General features: G+C 43.4%; 1 protein-coding gene across 1 annotated transcript in view; it reads right to left on the reverse strand.

Annotated features, from left to right (window-relative positions):
- LOC308318631 (neural-cadherin) overlaps positions 1–22,014 on the reverse strand; it is a gene marked incomplete at both ends in the record, with an annotated part of 165,392 nt that extends 143,378 nt beyond the window's left edge. Inside the window, one exon of the mRNA XM_080768256.1 lies at positions 21,069–22,014. Within this exon, the coding sequence (XP_080624382.1) occupies positions 21,069–22,014 (946 nt within the window). The remainder of the gene's footprint in view (positions 1–21,068) is intronic.
- Between the last annotated feature and the right edge of the window lie 411 nt (positions 22,015–22,425).

Genomic DNA, 22,425 nt, shown 5'->3' on the forward strand with positions numbered 1-22,425 from the left:
CTACTGGTTTCATTGAATTGGTCCTCACTATCCATGACATCCACAGCCCACAAATGAGATGGAGTGAGTAGACATAAATGGTGTTTTCTCATGAGCATATAGTGAGGACCAGATTGTTTGAAAATGGGTGAAATGCTCCTTTAAAATCCGTTACATTTTGTTGCATACTGTATACCAGATTACAAAAATAAAAGATGACGGTCCCCTCATCTTTCAATGAGTAACATTCACTGAAGTACTTTAGTACAATTTCCAAGGTACTTTTAGGTTCTACTGCACTAAATCTCATACAAATATTGTACTTTTTACTGAATTACATGTTACTTTGCAGATTTTGATTATTGATACAAAACATGAAACGCACGCACACACACACACTTATCCCTACTGACCTTTCGCCCTTATGACCGCTCCTTCTCAAACTCAAAAGTATTCACTCTTTCATTTCCTCTGTCCTTTTTCTCTTTGGTGCTCTTTCTCTGTCACACTTTCACACAGTCTAGTCCTTGCAGAAAGTCAGTCAAAGGGCCACAGTCAGACTTCAAAGCACACAACACACATGCACACGCACTCACACACCACTAAGCTAGAGTCAGACGAACACTTCAAAAGCTTGGTTTTACACACTGCAAATATGTGTTCAACTAAAGCACTATGTTGATAACACACAGCAAGGCAATTTCATATGCCCTCTCTCCTCTCTCTCTTCCCTTTCCCTTTAACTACTGTATCTGTTGGTCTGTCTTTCGTGCTCTGTCTCTCTCTTTTTTATTTTTTTTTAAATATTTTTCTCAAAGTGAATGCTGAAATGCAGAAGTGTGAAAGATGAATAAAGTATATTACTCATTTCCTTTTGGTTTCAGTGGAGACAGACAGAGTCACTGACAGAGAAATGGAGCGAGAGGGTGGCTTAGATGTCTGTGTGTTCATCAGTTCATGTCTGTGTGCATGTAGGATTTGCTTATCTCCATAAGCATAGCTGTGAAACATCCATTTGCTGAATGACAGTTTATGTGCTGTGAGTTCCCTGCTCTGAGGCTTAAAGAACTGGATGGCTAGGCTTCTTTTTTTCGACACCAGTATCTGTGTGTGTGTGTGTGTGTGTGTGTGTGTGTGTGTGTGTGTGTGTGTGTGTGTGTGTGTGTGTGTGTGTGTGTGTGTGTGTGTGTGTGTGTGTGTGTGCGTGTATGTGTGTGTGTGTGTGTGTGTGTGTGTGTGTGTGTGTGTGTGTGTGTGTGTGTCTTGTGTGTGTGTGATTTTAATTCCATTGGGGTACATTATATTCTTCCCTTGCAGAGTTACATGTCTCTCTCGGTGGCCATTAGTGTTTCAGCTACTCATTTTAACAGAGCAGCTATCTACAATGCGTGAAAAGGGTTAGACCACACAACATATCTGACATATCTGACAGCCTTCTACAGTCTAGAGAAGTGGTACGACCACAGAAAATATCTGGCTCTCCAAGTACCACCATAATAACTGAGCGTAGACCTGCCCCAGGTCTACGCTCAGCTATTAACAGAGGAAAATGTAATTTATTCTTTGAATAATTTTGTTTTTATTCCATTCCAAACCTGATAATATTTCTAAATGTGATTTATCCATTCTCAAATCTTCTATTAACGGCTAGGTGTGCTGTCATGCTCATTTCAGCACGGGTGTGGAGAGCCTATTTCAACCAATTGTTTGGTCAGAAGACCTACCTGTAGTAATATAAATATTTCATTCAGTCTTAATATCTCGCTATATAGGCTACGCAATTAAGGGTGCATATAACTACGCAAAGAAAAATACTTTGTAGACATAACACTATAAATACATTAATCATAGCCTTGATACAAGACTGTCATATATTACTGTTTGTCTATGCAAAGATAATCTTGGACAACATCCAATCAACTCCAAGTTGGATTTGCAGGTTTAGGGGCCATTAGAGTGCACCTCCAAAAGTACAGTCACTTCTGGCCATAACAAAATAAAGAAATAAAGTATTTACACGACACTGGTTGCTTCCTGAGGCCCCCACCATAAAAGAATGGATAGATATAGTAAATTATATTTACTGATTTATTTATAATGACTTTCTCTCTCAGACTGCAGAAGGATAAATGTATAAAGTTTCGGTCTAATTGGGTGGAATATATTATTCCTTTGCCACCAGATTTTGTAGCGGCAAGGATTGAATGATTCTGTTGATTTTATTTTAATTACTGCTCACAGTTTCAAACACTCCCTTATGTCTCCCTATGAGTATTACATTGTATTGTACTTTAATTTCTGCACACATCATCCACCTCTCCCATATGCCCCCCCCCCCCACCCCCCCACAAATCATCAGTAGAGGGAACAAGTGGAACGAGCGAGTGAAGAACAAGAGAGGGAGAGATGGAGAGAGAAAAGGTGCGGTGGTAATAGATGAGGGATTATCATTTGAGCTGTGAATTATAGATGATGGGAGAACTGTGTCTAATGTGAAAGTGCCATCAAATGGAGCCACAAGGCTGCTTTTCAATTATTAGAGGAGTGCGGGCAGCAGATGAAAAAGCCTTTGATTGGAGTCATCAATCCCCTCTGCCCGGTACGCCACCCCCTCCCCTCTTCTCCCCTCCCTCCCACCACCAACGCAGACATAAAGAGAGAAGGCAGGTCACTTTTTTTTCCTCTGAAAGAGGATTCGTGAGTTACTCGATCCCTGAATTGCCATCAGGGAGTAATTTTCAGCTAGGAAAATACAGTACTTTTCAACTTTTCAACTCTTCAGTTTACAGTACAGCATCTAAATAACTAAAATCACCTAAGGAATTAAAGATTCAAACATTAAAATAGCTTTGCTAACAGTGACTTTACAAAGACAAGACATATTCTCTCACTCTCTTCTTTTAGTATTTGGCAAACAGATGCATGTTTGTGTGTGTGTGTGTGTGTGTGTGTGTGTGTGTGTGTGTGTGTGTGTGTGTGTGTGCGTGTGTGTGTGTGTGTGTGTGTGTGTGTGTGTGTGTGTGTGTGTGTGTGTGTGTTGGACGGACTGTTGTAGCAATCTACACAAACAGCAATCCAGTCAACAAACATACCTCTGTATTGATTCAAAAACTAAATACGTAAGAACAATCCCTCCTATTCACACAAATGCACGCAGCCACGCGCACACACACACACACACACACACACACACACACACACACACACACACACACAAATATAAATAATAATAAATAGAAAGCACATCACATCACTGTGGAGGCCTGTGTTAATTTTTTGTTTTTTGAAGCGGCTTAATATTTCATTCAACAGCATGAATAATTTACATGTATTTCCATTGGGATGCTGATGGATGGAGAGGTGATGTAATCCCAGCCTGAAACCTTGAAAGCACAGAAAGCACAGGACAGGACAGAAACTGGACAAGATATGCCTCTCCAGCTGTTCCTATATTAGAGAAATTAATATTAACAGATTTTATAATATTAGTATTGAAACGAGGTCAAGGTGTGACTTTCTGTGACTTGAGAAAGCATCTATTTTAAGTAAGGCTGATATGACCCCCAGTGGGAATGGAAACCATACTGGTACCATGATCTACTAATGAAGTCATTGTAGAAATGCTATGGCTGTGTCTCGCGACCCCCAATGTCTGGCCATGTCTCTGGCCCCCAACCCCACCCCCAATGCAAATTAACCGCTACAATAACCTTAATAATAGAGAAAATACATCATAAATAAATACTGAAACCATATATCATTAAGGAAAGTTTATGCATGTACTATCTGTACTATGTAAACTCTTAATTTCCATTTTCCAGCCATTCAGTTGCAAAAACAAATGTATTTTTTTTATAATTTGGAGACCCCCCCCCCCCCCCGATGGGTTGCATTCCCCCAGGTAGAGAACCCCTGCTGTAGAAACATCACAACATCATACAGTTATCACTCTATTAATTTACCCATTTGTAGATTGTGTTACATTTGTACACTTTCAGTGTTCAATTAGCACTCAGAATGTAAGTCACTGCCACACACACAAAACGTCGACCTGAGTAGAACTAACTGAAGATCAAACCTGTAGTGTCTGTCTGTGTGATATGTTGCTGCTGAACTGTCTGTCTCCCCTCCCTCCCTCCCTGGGAAATCACTCACCCCCGCCCGGCGTTCGCTTTTGATGTCGACTCCAGTTTTTGACTAATTAGCACAGATGAAGGGAGAAAAAGAATTACTGAGGGGTCTTAAGATCTGTCGTTTCACAGTTTGTGTCTGTGCGTATACAGTATGTGTTTGTACGTTGTCCAAGCAATGACAAGCCAAGTGAACAGTTGGCATGAATTGCATTATATCTGGACCGACAGAGGGTGATGAGAATCATGAGATCACTTGAGCCTCTAATGCTGTGTGTTTTGCTGCATATCCTCTAATACTTCAAAGACCAAAACACTCTTGACCCAGCTTTGCTATTTGACGAACTGCATTTTTAAAATATGTACAAAGAATGTTGAATCATGGGTGTCAAATCATTTACCAGGTTATCAATTTGTGATGGAAGCAGCCTTACAAACACATCAGAACACCATGACTGATATTTAGGTCCTCCAAACTTTGGACCTGTGAAAACATGCCGTCAGACACATGTATGTACAGCAATGTACAGCAATTTCAGACACACACCTCTACAAATCTCATTCACTCTGTGTAAGCTCACACACGCAAACACATACTCTCTCTTCTAGCTGATGGGGAGCTCATTACTGTACTACAGACACTACCCCCCCCACTCCCCCAGTCTAGATCTGGCCTCCATAGTCTCCTGATCCAACCTGACAACTCCCCCGCACCCATCCAGTCACGTGTCTGGCCATTTGTTTGTTGATTTTCACACTGCACGTGCACGCCTGTGCACAGCCTAGCAAAGTAACCAGCAAGCAAGGGTTTCTATATTTGCTTAATTGATTTCCGCAAGCCTTTAAATCTTTAAACGGGCATTTTCTGTCTATGGCAGTTGGTTCGGAAGACAGCAAGCCTTTGAAGTTTCTGTTTCAAACCGAGATGGCGGGGGTTCTTTTGTGGCATGCAACTATGCAAGCCGTGTGAAATCAATGACGGCACAGAACGGTGCACAGTGTGTACTGTATGTGCGTGCGTGTGTGTGTGTGTGTGTGCATGTGAATTTGTGTCAGCCAAAATGTTTCTATATTTTCTAGGGGACTCGATCACTGCAGGTAGTTTCTACTGAGTGATTATTCCCCTGTAGCTCAGCTAAATCATGAACACTGTCCTCTTAGGGATCTCTGCTCCATCGATTAGCTGACACCAGGTAACTTTAGGACACACAATCATACATACTGTGCCCTGAATGATTACCTAGTTATGCAAGTGTGCGTGTGTGTGCGTGTGTGTGTGTGTGTGTGTGTGTGTGTGTGTGTGTGTGTGTGTGTGTCTGTGTGTGTGTGTGTGTGTGTGTGCGTGCGTGCGTGCGTGCGTGCGTGCGTGCGTGTGTCTTTGCTTCCTGAGTTTCTCCCTCAAAATCTAAATTGTGTGTGTGTGCTATTTGTGTTCTTGACAACAGCACTAAAGCAGGTGTGTAGTGTACCCAGTTGGATGTGCTCGTGGGACACATGTGTATCCAGCTGTGATTTACCTGTGTGTGTGTGTGTGTGTGTGTGTGTGTGTGTGTGTGTGTGTGTGTGTGTGTGTGAGTGAGAGAGAGGCCCAGGTGTTTCTCTGCTCTATGCTGCTCTATGTAGGTCATGGTGCCTGGGGTATGGCCCATTGGGTGTTGGTAATGAGCCTCCACTTCACACAATTCATCCATCTATTTATTCGTCTATTCATCCATCTACCTACCCACCCACCCACCCATCCACCCACCCATCCATTCACCCACCCCCCCATCCATCCATCCATCCACCCACCCACCCATCCCTACAGTACTACATTTGAAAGCCATTTAACTTGCCTGCCTTACCTGTTCTTCATCATCTCTTTCACCCCCTCTCCCTCCTATCTTGCCACCTTTAATTAGTACTTTCATAAGTATTTTATCTTAAACCTTACAAACATTAAATGCCATTGACAATGAATGGAGAATTTACGTTATATGTGTCTGAGCAAATCGGCTGGGTATGTCCGTGGCCACCCTTGGCCAATAAGGGGCCACCATTCTTGATGATGATGATGATGTGCGATGATTAGAGCACCCCTCACTTCACGTGGGTGTGATTTTCTTACTCAATCCGCCCATCCTTTTCTCCTACTTTGTTTCCCTCTGTTCTCCCTCTCTCTATACTAACTTTCCGTATGCATCTGCTTATGACCCCCCTCCCTTTTTCTCCATCTCTTCTGTCTCAATGCACCCTGAATGACCCCAGAGAAATGTCCTCAGGGGCTCTGACCTGGAACCAGCTGTCTCACCTCACCTCACCTTAGCGCTAATGAGTTCATTGCTGATTAAAACTGAGCTGTGATCAGTGCTGAAAGTAGATAACTCACAAAATGTACACGTGCTACCAGGCCCACCAGTCACCATCTGATTGGGGTGTTGACGCATAAGCTAGTCTCTTGGAGAGTTAAGACGAGTGACTCTGACAGATGAGATAGCCAGGGTTCACGCTCTCTTTGGCTCTCCCATCTCCATGCACGCAATTTCTGCACATGTGCTGTTCTCAGAGCTGAGCATTCAGATGTTCATGATTAGCTTCCTTCTGGTATTCTTGATGGAGGTGTAGCAGAGTAGCTCAAGCCATATAATTATAGCAATACAAATAATAAAATAAATAATAATAATTAAACTATCTGGAGAAGTATGGCACTATAAAGTTTTTGCAAAAAGTAAATAAAAAAGAAACATATCTGGCTAGAATATGTCTTTATATGAAGACATGTTATTCTAGAGGGGTCCTTAAGAAGAAGCTTCTCACTAAATAAATGAGTTCCATTGATCCTTGTGTCATCACGTGGCACGTTTTTGTTCAAAAGAAGTAATACAAATTGGATTTTATGGACTTTTGATATAAAAAAATTAAATACACACAATTTGGAATTTTCCCATTGTTTTGGCATCTATTGTTATTTGTTAGGTGTGCCCAATGCCCATATGATGACTACGTATATGCTCTAAAAGTGTGAAAAACATAAACACATTTAAAGTCAGGCAAAAACTAGAAAAAACCCACAAAAACCGGACCTTGTGATGTATTAGCTGACGTTGTTTCCGTTGCTCCATGCACTTCAATAGCATGAAACACAGTGATCTGCTAATAATGTCAGGCCTCACCTCATATCACCTCATGTGTGCTTCAATTCAGAGATAAACGCCACGAAATATCGTTTATCTATGCAGATGTCAGAACATCATTGTGACGTCAGAACAGGCCAGCTCCATATATGGAGATCTAGGGGTGATCAATTGGCTAATTTGGGCCCTGTCCAGAACCTGGGCAGAGGACTTTGTGCTAGTTCTGGACAACCAGCTATCCGACGGACGTGACACAGGGCGCTGAACTCTCTGTGGTGGTGTGGAACGCGTGTGTCAGATTTGAAGTCGTTGGGGCAAGCGGTTTCAGAGTTACGTAGATTACAGACGTACGTACACACATACAGAGACTTGGTGCATTTATAAATCAACTTGACTATGTTTCGGTAGTTCAAATGGAAATAACAATAAGTTAGGTATATCGCCAATATCTGTTTTCAAACCATGTTGAATTACTATGTAGGCTGTTTCCTTTAAAGACTAACTGAGTAATGATCCAAGGGTTATGGATCTTGATGTTGTATCAGAAACAAGTGCCTTTACTACATCAGAGTATAGGATTTAAATCAGTGTAGTTCTAACACATGATGGAACACATCAAACATCAACAGGACATTGAACCATACACTGATGCAGGCATGCAACACAAACGTGACCTCGCTGTCACACTGGATGAACATGATTACGAAACCAATGTTCGACTTATTCACAGGAGTTTGACTCACGCTAGTTAGCGACAAACACACATAAACACACACCTCTACTCTTTGTCTCATATGCACACACACACACTCACACACATTCTCAGTGTTGATTTAAGTCTGAAGTGTATGTAGCCAATTGTGGACCCTCTTACATTCGTACACTCTGAGAGTGTACGAATGTAACCAAATGTACCCACAAGGGTTGATTTGGTTACATGTGTACACTCTCAGTTACAAATGGGTGGCACACGCACATGCACACACACACACACACACACACACACACACATTACCAGATGCTCACTATGGAAGTGAGTGAGTCCCCAACTATAGCCTGCCCCCTGGGGCGAGAGGAATGGGGACATTCAGAACATCGATTACTGGATGGAACAAGTCACAGCTGGACAACCAGGGTATACACTGTACACACACAGTCGCGCATGCATGCACGCATGCATCCGTGCACGTACACACACACACACACACACACACACACACACACACACACACACACACACACAGGCACATTGTGTGTTGGGAGACATACTGAATACATTTGTATTTGCATTCAGGTGGATATGTTCCAATACTATACATTTTACAATGTTACCAAATCTCTCTCTCTGACAAGAAGAAGGTGTCACATTTGTAACATTCTAGGACCAAACTAAGACTTGTATACGCTTCTGCATACATGTAAACTGTGCAGTATATGGCCTGGATGGCCGGGTGTCAGCAGAAGTACAGGATGACCTTGTCCTAGTTGGAGACTAGAGAATGAAATGCCTACGGTTATGGCTGATCAAGTGTCAATAAGCTATTAGGACAGTGAGGGAGAGGACCGGACTGGCATAACGTTCAACCAGGGATAGAGGGAGGGAGAGAGAGAGGGCAGAGGAGAGGAGAGGAGAGGAGAGGAGAGAGAGAGAGAGAGAGAGAGAGAGAGAGAGAGAGAGATATTAGATGGAGAAACACTCAAAGAAAGCCACCGAAAGGAGAAGAAGAAGAAGAGAGAAGAAGAGACTAGAAAGAGAAGCAGAAATGAACAGAGAGAAAGTGACATTATTTAACGACACATTCACCCTCCAAACTACCCATCACACAACACCCCTTGCCCAAGGCCCCAACATTATCTACGTGTGTGTGTGTGTGTGTGTGTGTGTGTGTGTGTGTGTGTGTGTGCATATGCAAATGAGTGTGTGTGTGTGTGTGTGTGTGTGTGTGTGTGTGTGTGTGTGTCTGTAAAGATTTGTGTAAAGGTTTGGCTAAAACATGACATACAAATCCATCTTATGCATGCACGCATGCACGGCATGCATGCACATACTACATAATATGCAGAAGTGTGTATTAACGTAACGTATTAGTAATGTATACAAACACACCATCACATAAGTGATGCAAGCATGAACACAATCTCACACACACACACGCACGCACGCACACGCGCACACACACACACACACACACACACACACACACACACACACACACACACACACACACACACACACACACACACACACTCCACATTTAATTGACTTAAAATAACACTGAGGATTTTGCTGTGCCCCATCATGCACCACCCCTATAATGCAAGTGTTTTTCTGTGTCCACAGCAAGCCCCCAGAACCAGGGTAGAACAGTGAAGCGGCCGTCGCCTGGTGGTCAAAGCTGGGATAGCAACACTTCCATTTTAAAACGCTACTGCACATGCTTCTATAATCTAAAACGCTATATATTGGCTATCCGTTATCTATCTGTTGTCTTACTATGTTTAGACGATTCCCTTATTTGGGGTACTTCCAGCAGACTTCCAGGTGCTTCAAACGTCAGTGAGCAACTTGCATTGAAATTAATAGCCGGGGGTGTGGCAATCCTCCAATTATTCTTTTTCATTGTGTCGGACCCTCGCTTGGTCTACTCCTACGCACCTGTCAACTTTGTAGATGTGCAAGGCACTTGCTTTTTATACTTAGTTGCCAGCCAAATAGCAGATCTACAAGCTAAAAAAAGATCAAAGTGTGACACGTATTTTTGGAGATCTAGAATAGGCTACAATAGAAAAGATTTCATTGGCATCAATAATAAAAACGCCAATGTGGATCAAATCACAGAAAAGCCGAAGCTTGTTTCAACTTCAACTTCAAAGAACTTTATTTTTCCTTTCGTAAACTTATTTTGTGCAGTGGTAAAGACAACAAGAAATCACAGTACACACATACACAGTTACTATACAAAAGACCATAAAAACAACTTTAAGAGAGACTACTTAAAAGTACTAATAATTAAAAATCTAAATATATACTGTATGCAACCTATGCGTTCACTATAAAGTCCATCAGATGGAGAGGGGGCGTTGTTTGTTAGATATTCCAACGAGGAGGGGGGCGGGGGGGGGGGTTCAGCCTAGGCGTTCAAGAGTCTGATGGAGGTGGGTACAAAGCTAGCTGAGCCCCTTTTAGTGAGTTTTGATGCTCTTTATCGCCGGCCTGAGGGCATTAGTTCGTAGTGGTTATGGAGGGTGTGTGTGTTGTCCTCAACTATTTGAGAGGCCTTCTTTATTGTCCGTTTTTTATGGATGCTGCTGAGTAACTCCTGGTCCCTACCAATGGTCTTGCCGCTGATCCTAACCACCCTGTCGAGAGGGTTCCGGTTGATGGCACGCATCACACCAAACCATGATGTGATGTTGAAGGTCATTATTGATTCTACAAAAGACTTGTAGAAGGCCTGCAGGATCGATGGTCGGACCTGAAGCTTCCTTATCTTCCTGAGGAAGAACAGCCTTTGTTGACACTTGGAGTGAATGTTCTCTGCGTTGGTCTTGAATGTGAGCTTATGGTCGATGGTGGTGCCGAGGTATTTGTACTCTTCCACGCGTTCTATTGCCTGGCCATTTATCTCTAGGGCCGGAGGTGGAGTGGGCGGGCCCTGCCTAAAGTCCACCAGCAGCTCCTTAGTTTTGCTGGGGTTTAGGTCCAGGAAGTTGTTATTGCACCACTCAGCAAATCCGTCCATTACCCCAATGATGCGGTTGTTGGTGTTGGTGGTATCGACAATAACCGTGTCATCTGAGTATTTGATGAATAGCATGTCAGGGTCTGGGCTGCTGCAGTCATCTGTATACATCTTGTTACCATTGTTGTCCACTCCAAAACATTTAACACCCAACCAGGGGGGCAGTCAGACAGATATTTTGTGAAGCCACTAAGGAAATGAAAGTTCATATAATGGCCTGTTGTGGCGCTATCACTGGACCCAGAAAAACCCATAGCCCCATAGAAGTCCATGTATTTGGGCCCAACTTCACCTAGACTGTATCCTGCTACCCTAATAGACAGGGGGTACATGAGCACATGGCCGTTTCTTCGTGCTCTATCTCCGACCGAACCACACTTTACCACACATCTCTCTATGCAAAATAACATCTGCACACTCCCAGAAAACATATAGACTACATTGCATTCGCCAAAAATGTCTTATTTACTGTTTAAATATTACTTTTGTCAAACACGCTATTGTTGCTCAACTTCAACAGCCTACGTCAAAATCGTCATGTTGGCGTCTACTACGCCAACTACGTTCACTTAATGGGGCCAGTCCTTCACAGTGACACACGCGTTAGATCAACCACGCGACCGGGATGGTTTCTACCCCTCAATGTCGTGCCTACTCTACACTGCCATCCGAAGGCCCCTCCCCCTTTCACTGCTCCTGTGTCGCCAACTACGTTCACTTAATTGGGCCAGTCCTTCACAGTGACACACGCGTTAGATGAACCACGCGACCGGGATGGTTTCTACCCCTCAATGTCGTGCCTACTCTACACTGCCATCCCAAGTCCCCTCCCCCTTTCACTACTCCTGTGTGTGACCTGTGACTACTCTCTGACTGCACTGTAGGCTACTCACTCCACCAACAACAAAGACACAAACAACAACGACTCATGCTTGCCACCGCCAACTGGACTGGAATATACTCTGCCATCACCCCCCCCCCCCCCCCCAAAAACACATCATGCCACGAAGAAAAAGCACCGCACATTCTCAATACACGCGTGCCTCCAAACATTTGCGAGCCAGTCGCGCAAAACAAACCCAAACAGGTAAACCACACAGCATGTTGCATCCTTCTCAATGTTGCTTGCTTAATCGTTCGTTTGATTTATCCATACATCGCCCTGTGTGTGTGTTGCGAACCGAAACAGGTAATCACACAGCATGTTGCATGCTTCTCAATGTTGCGTGCTTAATCATTTCATTTATCCATACATCGCAATTGCGCGTGTGCGCTGAACCTGCACACTCATGCACTATCCATTCCATGCACATTATTAGTCGCCTATATTTACTACAGTAGACTATGCCTACACGCTGGCCCCAGTGTGTGTGTCCCTCCTCCCTCCCCCATGGCGCTGGCGCTGTGGAATGTCCATCTAAAAAGGAACAGTAGCCTACTCTTTGAACCTCACGACGGCCATTTACACAAAGCACGCCAATTGTTGCAGCCTACACAGATCTATTCAGGCCCATTCAATTAATCTATCACTACATTAGTTGCCTGTTCAATCTATCATCTTTTGTTTTACTGCCCATTATATGAAGAATTAAGACATGTATTATTTTGTAAAATGACAACCATCTGTGCTGACTTTTTCTGGTTGGAGGACTATGAAAAACTGGAATTTTGTTTTAGGAAAGGTACTTTTGCTTTGGCAGACTTTTTATGCAGGGCGTGGGAAATAAGGCAGAATGTTTTGTTTGTGTAAAAAAAAAAAGGGAATATCAACAAAACATATCTGTTTATTGTACACAATGCAATATTGAATGCAATGATATGGTGTGTCCTGTAAGCCCATGTGGGCTGGGCGCCTTTGGTGCATGACACAAAAATAAAGAAATCTATCTATCTATCTATCTATCTATCTATCTATCTATTCAGGCCCATTCAATTAATCTATCACTACATTAGTTGCCTACTAAGGAGTGCAGTACAGTATTATAATAATTTATAACCCATCCGTTACTACATGTGCAGGGCACACTACTGAGTTTAAAAACACAGCTGAAACATGAAGTGGAGTCTGTCAACTCCCGCAATTTCCTTCTTCCCATATTGCGCTGCAACGTAACTAGGATGAGCCCCCCGAAGGGGGGCGAAATTATAGTTACCTTAATAAACATGGTCATGAATACTTTTTGCTTCCATATTCTTTTTGGAAAATTATGGTCCCATGTATAAAATAAATTACCATAAAGTCGCGCATGTTCTGAGGGGCGTGGCTACCGTTACAGTCTATGAACGGGATCCCCCACCCACTCGAGTCAAAATAAAAACCAACGAAGAAGAAGGGGGGAAGTCCCGCCTCGTTGTCTGGGCCAGCCAATGGGCCAGCTGGGCCTGGGCCCGGATATAGAAAGATGGCTGCCTCCATGGCAAGGACTGACACATAGAGACGGGCTTCATTTTACGTTCACGTTAGACCCGCGGAACGCTTTGTCCATATTTTTTACAGTCTATGCACCCAACGTAAAAACAGAACAATAGTGCAAAAAAAACAAAAAAACAATATGAGGGGGGCCAGGGATCCAAAGAACTAGCAAAGCTGCTACTTTTAGTGTGCAACACCAGCATGAAACAAAGTACTGGCCCCATATGGGACTGACATATCAACACTACACTAGTCTGTAACAGAGCAGAGACCAGCCTAAATTGTAGGAATTAAGACGCAAGTACTGAGACATGCACATTAGATAGACATGCTCATCTGTGTACGCACACTGTCTGTCTGTCTGTCTCTCTCTCTCTATATATCTATTTATACAAGTGAGAAGTCGTACCCATACAGAAGAAAAAAACCCAAAGCCACAACCGCTACGTCGCTATTGCAACACCCACAACACCATCTTACACACTACACCCACACACACTCACACGCCAGTGACGTCACACACTTACCCTTCGTAGGCCTTCGCAGTGGTCCTGGCCTATCTCCTCAAAAACCGTCGTTCGACAAAACTCAGCACCAGCCCACAAAGAATAATCTCGGCATTGGCACTAATAATGCCTCACTTCCACACTCACGCCGCCAATGCATTTCTTTAATACACACATTCTCGGGACAAACACCCAAACACCCACATCCCCGAGCCTTTCCTACACGCAACACGGAATCAATGCTGCCTATGCTGTTGCCAAACACAGGGACACAAACAAGCCCAACACGCCCAGAAAACAACCACGCCACTTACATACATTACAACTCGCTTACAATCACACAGGATTGGGTCTTATATCACCCTGGGATTTTACAATAGCCTATACATTGCATTCCACATTTATTTCTGTCTCATGAAAAGCGTACATCACCTGAAAATTAACAACCATTTATTTTACTTCAATTGACGTTTGCTTTGGACCAATGCAATTACACACACTACAACTCGCTTACAATTCGCTAACCTGGCAACCTGGAGCCAGGCTTCCCTCTCTTCCCAGGCCCGCCCCCACAGAGAAACACATCTCGCGCACCACAGAATCTGATCTCGCGCAGGACATTGATGAGAGAAAGAAGGAAGAGGACAGATTATACGATCGCTATTTTGCTTCTTCCATCTAAATCTCTTTATTTACAAAATAAATGACTCGACGATTCCCTTAGTTACATCAACATTGTTCTTTGCCATTCATTGGATTGGGCCGAAATATCCCCATTACACCGAGCACTTTGCCTATTTTCGCCAGACAGCCAACTGCCCAGACCCAGTACACATGTATACATACGCCTGCACGCACACGCACGCCTGACGTGCACACACACACACACACACACACACACACACACCAACATGCGACTCATTAAATAACTCCATTTCTCCGCACGCGCGCACACAACATTATTCACGTGAAATGCGTCACGCCAATATTGAGATAGCCTACCAATATGTGGGTATAGCCTACAGGGAATTACCGACGGAGTGTATATATACACACACACACACACACAGTCCCGGCTCCCCAAGAAACTGCTGTTTGCCACACAGGGACACAAACAAGCCCAACACGCCCAGAAAAAACCACGCCACTTACATACATTGCAACTCGCTTACAATCACACAGGACTGGGTATTATATCACCCTGGCATTTTACAATAGCCTATACATTGCATTTCACATTTATTTCTGTCTCATGAAAAGCGTACATGACCTGAAAATTAAAAACCTTTTATTTTACTTCAATTGACGTTTGCTTTGGACCAATGCAATTACACACACTACAACTCGCTTAGATTTCGCTAACCTGGCAACACCCTGCCTCTTACGTCACCAGCTCTGTTCTGTCCGTCGAGCTCACACTCTGTCGCATCTTTTTGATGGGCGAGTGGACATTTAATGCAAATAAATTAATTATAGGTCCAGCAAGCAAATCATGATGGTCTGTTTGTGCTCAATAGGTCACAATAACATTCCGAAATTAGGTGTTGTGTTTTGAATGACATTTTCCCCAGTAGTAGTTTCATATCTATCTCAGCTTTTGCCTGATAGCACACATGCTAACGTTAGCAGCATTTGATGACAGGCTGCCACTTGCCGTAGCAACGTACAGTGTGCATGGGAGAGTGGACATTTAATGCAAATAAATTAATTATAGGTCCAGCAAGCAAATCATGATGGTCTGTTTGTGCTCAATAGGTCACAATAACATTCCAAATTTAGGTGTTGCGTTTTGTATGACATTTTCCCCAGTAGTAGTTTCACATCTCTCAGCTTTTGCCTGATAGCACACATGCTAACGTTAGCACCATTTGATGACAGGCAGCCACTTGCCATAGCAACGTACAGTGTGCGCAGACCTAACATTCGTTGCTTACCACAGAAACACACGGCCTTTTAACCACGCGACTTACACACAACAGGTCGGGAGTTATTAAACCGAACGTGGACGCTGTTTCAGTGTTACATTTGCTGCGCATATCGGATTAATTGTAACGGCATGCATGATAAATGTAACAACGCTACAAAACATCATTAAACATATCGTTTTCAGCTTAAAGCAATTATATTTCATTGAAGCAACTCCTTAGCATTGTTTTCATACCATGGATGTGACAAGAAAATGTATCAAACATAAGGGAAATATTAAATAGTATCGGGTGTACCAGTTGGGCCATTTATTTTTCTTCAATGGGGCAATACATTGATTAAACAAACGTTTGATTGATTGAGTTGTACCATGTTATACAACCCTAAACTAATTTTAGAATACACTACACAATACAATACAAATTTAGAACATATTTTGCACGTTTCATTTTTTTACTCAGAGATCCGTTTAGCTACACATGTAATATTTTCAGGCAACGGACCTACACATGTCAGCTACCATAAACCACTTCAAGTTATTAGGACGAAATAACTGACAGGAGTGACGGTGCTGTGCTGTGAGTAAACTAATAGGGGAGAGCCGCCAAGGATGTAACATTTTGCACATTTAATTTTTTAACTCAGAGATCCGTTTAGCTACACATGTGATATTTTCAGCCAACGGACCTACACATGTCAGCTACCATAAACCACTTCAAGTTATTTTTTTGATAAAACAGGTCGGGAGTTATTAAACCGAACGTGGACGCTGTTTCAGTGTTACATTTGCAATAGATAAACAAGTCCAAAGTAGCTTATAATGATCAGACTTGGCAACACTGTCTCTAGGTTGAACGTTCTACTTTACAAGCTCACACATATGAAATATGTTTTTTTGAATCTTCAAACTGAGACATATTTTATCATAATACTGTTAGCACAGTCATCATACTCCAAGAGCATACAAATGGAACCAAATGGACCCTGATTTTCCCAGAGAGCAAATGGTATCAAATGGGGGTCTGTGGCCTAATGCATTTCAAACTGGGGGTTCTTGGTATTATATTCTCTGCATATCTTATCAACTTGGGGTGAATATTTCACCACAATACTTTACTGAATATTTCACAAGAATATAACACAAGAGTCAAATGTACGGTCAAATGTAATCACAATAAAGGCTACAGATGTAAATATTTATGACACAGTAAAATGTCGAAAATTAGTGCTATCCCCCCCCCCCCACACACACACACACACACACGACAGGCAAGGCTGTTGTTTGCATCGTTAGCAGGCAGCAGCTACCTTGGCACTGCTCTCTGTGACTGTAGTTGTTTCACCATGTTTGCGTATTTATGAGAAATAAAAAACACTTTCTGTTATTATAATAATTTATAACCCATCCGTTACTACATGTGCAGGGCACACTACTGAGTTTAAAAACACAGCTGAAACATGAAGTGGACTCTGTCAACTCCCGCAGTTTCCTTCTTCCCATATTGCGCTGCAATGTAACTAGGATTCGCCGGCCGAAGGCCGGCGAAATTCTAGTATATAATAAGCCCCCCCCCCCCCCACACACACATTTTCAAACAAACACAGACACACATGGCCCTATCTTGGGCGTGCTTTACCCTTTATCCCTAAACTTCTTTGACATATTTTACTATCTTGAAAAACATTTTAAAATAGTTCAACTAGCCGATTTGCTATTTGCTATTTGATAGCTATTTGAACTATTTTAAAATGTTTTCCAAACAGACAACCTGCAACACTAATTAGAAGGGTAAATTATTGTAGGTGCAAGGCATGTGCACTTGTGCAGACACTCACAGTGACATTCTGTTGTTAGAACATGAAATGTTGTTACTAAATTAGATTTTTAAAAGTTTTTAAAAAGGCCTAGCCTTATGGGTGCAGACATAAGTTCCAACAGTCATTAGTCAGACACGGCAACACCCTATATCCCAAACCCTAACCGCAAGCACAACGCAGCGCATGTCGGACCAACGCATGTTGGGAAGAACGAGTGATTTGCGCATGTCAGACTTGAGTGGAGTGGAGGTGTGCGTGCTGGGGAGGGGGAGGGTAGAGGGGCAGGGGAAAGGGAGAAACAGAGGACAGCAGTGTGTAAGTGGACAGATGTCTGGTGTGTGTGTGTGTGTGTGTGTGTGTGTGTGTGTGTGTGTGTGTGAGTGTGTGTGTGTGCATGCCTGGGTGTGTGTGCCTGCACAACGGAGAACGCACATGTGATGAATACGTGTGAGTGTGCGTGCATGAACATGTATGTGTCTGTATATGTGTGTATTTGCAGTTTCAAGGATAGAATATACTCAGTAGAGTAGCTGGCACCTGGAGTGATGGATGGCCTGCCAAAATACACAACAGAGAGAGAGAGAGAGAGAGAGAGATATACAGCATATACAGAGGGAGGGAGGCTTTAGTACGTGTCAGTCGGTGTAAGCGTAGGGGTGAGGTGTGTGTACACACGCAAGCACACACACACGTGCACACACACACACACACACACGAATGTCCACATGGATGCAAAGGTTTTTATACCCCCCCCCCCCCCATCAACAACAGCACTCCAGATGCCCTCCATACGCACTCTTCAAGAGGCCTCTTTTAGCTAACTGAAAGTCCTTCGGAAGACAAAACCAATGCCTTTTCATATGCACACTCAGGCAGCATGTGGCACAGTGGCGCACTGGCAAGACAACACTTTCTGTGGTAATTGTGTCCCAGCAGACACTGGCATTGACTCTCTACCTTATACCCATAGGTCGGAGAGAAGAGCACAATACAACACAACATATTACCTATTAACTCGGGACAATATCGTCCACTTTCACCGTCATTCATATCCGAGATGTGTCTGCCCCACATACCCCCCCCCCTCCTTATGAGACACTGGCAGATGGCTAAATGTCAGACACTATATCCCATGCTTCTCAGTTGACTAAGCTGTCATTTTACTGCACTGTTGCACTTGGCCAAATCCACATACGGTAAACACCAGCTCTTGGTCAATTACAAAACACACACATGACAAACACAACCATGTTCATGTGTCATTCCTGGAGACTAAAATGAAAAAAAGTAATGTATCTAAGCACAGCATCAGGATGGGATCAATATGAACTATTCTTACGTTTCAACTAAATTTGAACTGATGACTACAATGACGTGAGAGACGACACCATCCTCTCTGCAGGGATTAAGGGAGGGGAAAAAAAATGTAATGAATTAATCGCAGACTTTCTGCCTTCGAGAGCTCACAGAATGCCAGAGACAATCTAAATGATTAAGGCAACGGGCTGACCCAGTTCACAGCCACAGACATGTGTTATGCTTTAATTGAACATGACTGCAACTTTTTAGGACTCATTCATTCCACCCCCTGTATGAGGGCAGACAGAATTACATCTCCAGCGACGAAAGATATACAGACTTAATCAGCAGGGAGTTTAGACCATACTCTCACAGGCGTGTCGATCCAATTAACCGAGAGAATTCTCCTCCTGTGTTCACATTAGCCAGATCAGCAAAACCTGACCAAACTAGAACTCCAAAGTCCCTTAGACAAACAAACACTATACCCTTTGAAGTTTGGTTGTTTAGACGTTCAGTGCCACATGTGCCCTGGCCAGGACGGTCCAGGTGAATAAATACAACTAATTACTTCAAATAAACAGCATATTTTAGGTTTGGATGAACTGATTATCCAGATCCAATCAGAACACTGGTACACTAGTAACCTTATCCTTAAACAGATGTAGAAATGTAGGTGCTTACCCAAACATTTACTTTAGGTGGCAATCACATATACTGCATCTGGGCAACCTTTCATTTAGTCATGGTGAAATTAGCTCAGTCCTGCTCCATTCATATTCAGAATTCACTGCATCGTGGCTGCTGAATGTAAAACTGTTAACTGCATAATAAGATATTAATAGGCTAATAATAATAATACCTGGGACTTATATAGTGCTTTTCATATACTACTCAAAAACGCTTTACATGTCCCACACATGTAAAGCGTGGGGGCCAGGGGAGGGAAAGGCAAATTAAACAATACAATAGGCTACATCTATCTATCTATCTATCTATATACATGCATGCACGCACACACACACACACACACACACACACACACACACACACACACACACACACACACACACACCAATCATGATCAGCACCATCAACATCATTGCCACCACCATTATGATCACTTATTGTCTTTGATTCATACTTGTGAAGTAACCCAGTTGAAGTTATTGACCTTGAATGTCTGTGGCCAGACTAAAGGCAGGCATATCACGTCACACAAAAAGGTCCCCATGCATATGCTGATCCTTGTTTAACCAGTTAACAACCTCATGACAACAAATAACACATTAACCAGACATTTGGGGCTCTATAGTGATGTATCTATTTTTTCCTCTACATTTAATATCTTTGCTGAAAATAGCGGATCTCATTGTGAGCTTGTAGATCTGCTATTTTCTGTTTAAGTTTCCCCAGAATATGGATGCTGGGGTTTAAGTTGTTAACATGGAGTGCCAGTGATGTGTAACCTGTGTGCTGTGTCTCACGTCAGAACGAGTGAGAACTGGGCTGGCACATCATTTACACAAGCAATTGAAGCAAATAACAAATCTGTGAAGATTAACACCAGGGACAAATAAAGACCCGATATTTAGCCAGTGAGTGACGATTAGACGAACAGACTATAATGTAAAGTAACCCGTGCTCAGTGCCCAGGGATCAGAAATGCACACCAGTACTCAATGAATACCACACTTGTTCCAAGTCTGCCACCGTCCGGAACATTCCGACGGCAACCGAGTCAACCAGGGTGCAAAATCATTAACAATTTCACCTTCCTACAGCACAGAATCTGGACTGGTTTTTAATAAATATTAAAACAATAATTATAAAGAGCGTATAGGCTATCGTGTGTGTCGTAAGCTCTTTGGAATATTGGCAGTTGTATTTTATTATTATTATCATTATTATTTTACACTATGAACAAGGCAGTGAAAATAATTAGCCTACTTGAGGTATATATATATTTGGACTTTCAAATACAGGCTAAGTAATTTTCAACCATGCACCCATGGTCAGAAGATTAAATCGGAACCCGGAAGTTAAATTCACAGATTTACAGTGCAAATACACATTACATTTGGGTAGACGGTCTACCGGTATCTTTACGCACAGCTACATGACAGTCTCTCGGGACTTACCGGGCAGGTTCTGTATTTTGACTAGGACCTCTGCGGGGGACTGGAGCGTGTGCGCCAGGTACACACGACCCGAGTCGCGCTCTATCTGGACCGGCGGCGACTCGGCCTCGGACATGACCTCAAACCACTTCTTGTCAAACTTCTGGTCTGGAACTGTGAAAATCAAGTCCCCGACTTTGACATCATCTGAGACGGTCACCGTGTACAGCAGCTCCTCGGACACGGCCCGGCGGGGCCTCCTGCGCACCTTTGGCACCGACAAGGCAGCCGTCCGCACATCGCAGCGCAGCGCCACCGGCTCACCGACGAGCTCCACATCATGTCCGTTGTCTTTAGCGTACACGTGCGCCGTGAAGCCGGAGATCCCCATTAGAGAGCGCATCAGTCGCACCTGTCCGGTTTGGGGAACCACGTGGATAAAATGAGATTTTGGTGACGCGTAATAAGTGATCCGTCCGTTCATCTCGGCGTCCGCGTCCTTGGCATGGAAACGGGCCAGTTCGGAACCGACGAGTGTCAAATCATCAACCTCTATCGTTTTGTTCCCGTCGGTGAATCGGGGTCTATTGTCGTTTTTATCCGTCACCTCGACTTGAATCGTCACTGCACTCTTCAAACACCCCGGCAGCACAGCCGCGAACCTATATTCCGCGATGAACTCTCGGTCCAAAGTTTTGACTGATTTCAAAACTAGATGTCGTCTCCCTCGGTGGTAAACCAAGTCAAAGTCCGAGGCATAATTTCCTTCCAAACCAGCGTCAAGTTTCATTCCATGACAGTCGCCTCCGACCGACAGAGCCACCCCGTCCACCAAAGTCCCCGCCGGGGAATTCTCCGCAATTTGTCCGTAATACACGGGAAGTTTCCCACGCGCCACTGAAAATAACACCACTGCGACAAGCACCAAGGTGTTTCGGGAACGCCGTCCGGTAGCATTTTGCGTCATGTTTCCATCAAATCAGATCTCCAAATCTCTCCGGAACCAGAAGAAAGTTCACCAGCGCACAAAATTGACAAGTGCTGAATGGCAAAGAGAAATAGATAGTCTCTAAATAGGCCTAAATACATTAAAAGTCTTTATAAAGGACTGTTTTATTCAAAGTATGAAGTTGGCATCCAGTGCAGCATCAGTTGTGCGGACTGAGGAGGATGTGCTCTACACAGACAGTGAGTGCTAGTAAGTGCTCCATGTGGTACTACCCAGAGCGTAACTCAATGGCACTGGTACTACCAACAGCCCCCCCCCCCCTGCGGAGGACAGCCAATCAGATGCCAGAACAGTAAGGACCGACAGGTCTGCGCCTCTGTGGCACGCCCACAGGCAGTTTGTTTCAACTCTGCAGGGACATTGACCGTT

This window comes from Protomyctophum bolini (genome assembly GCF_963924005.1).
Source record: "Protomyctophum bolini genome assembly, chromosome: 7".
Taxonomy (NCBI): domain Eukaryota; kingdom Metazoa; phylum Chordata; class Actinopteri; order Myctophiformes; family Myctophidae; genus Protomyctophum; species Protomyctophum bolini.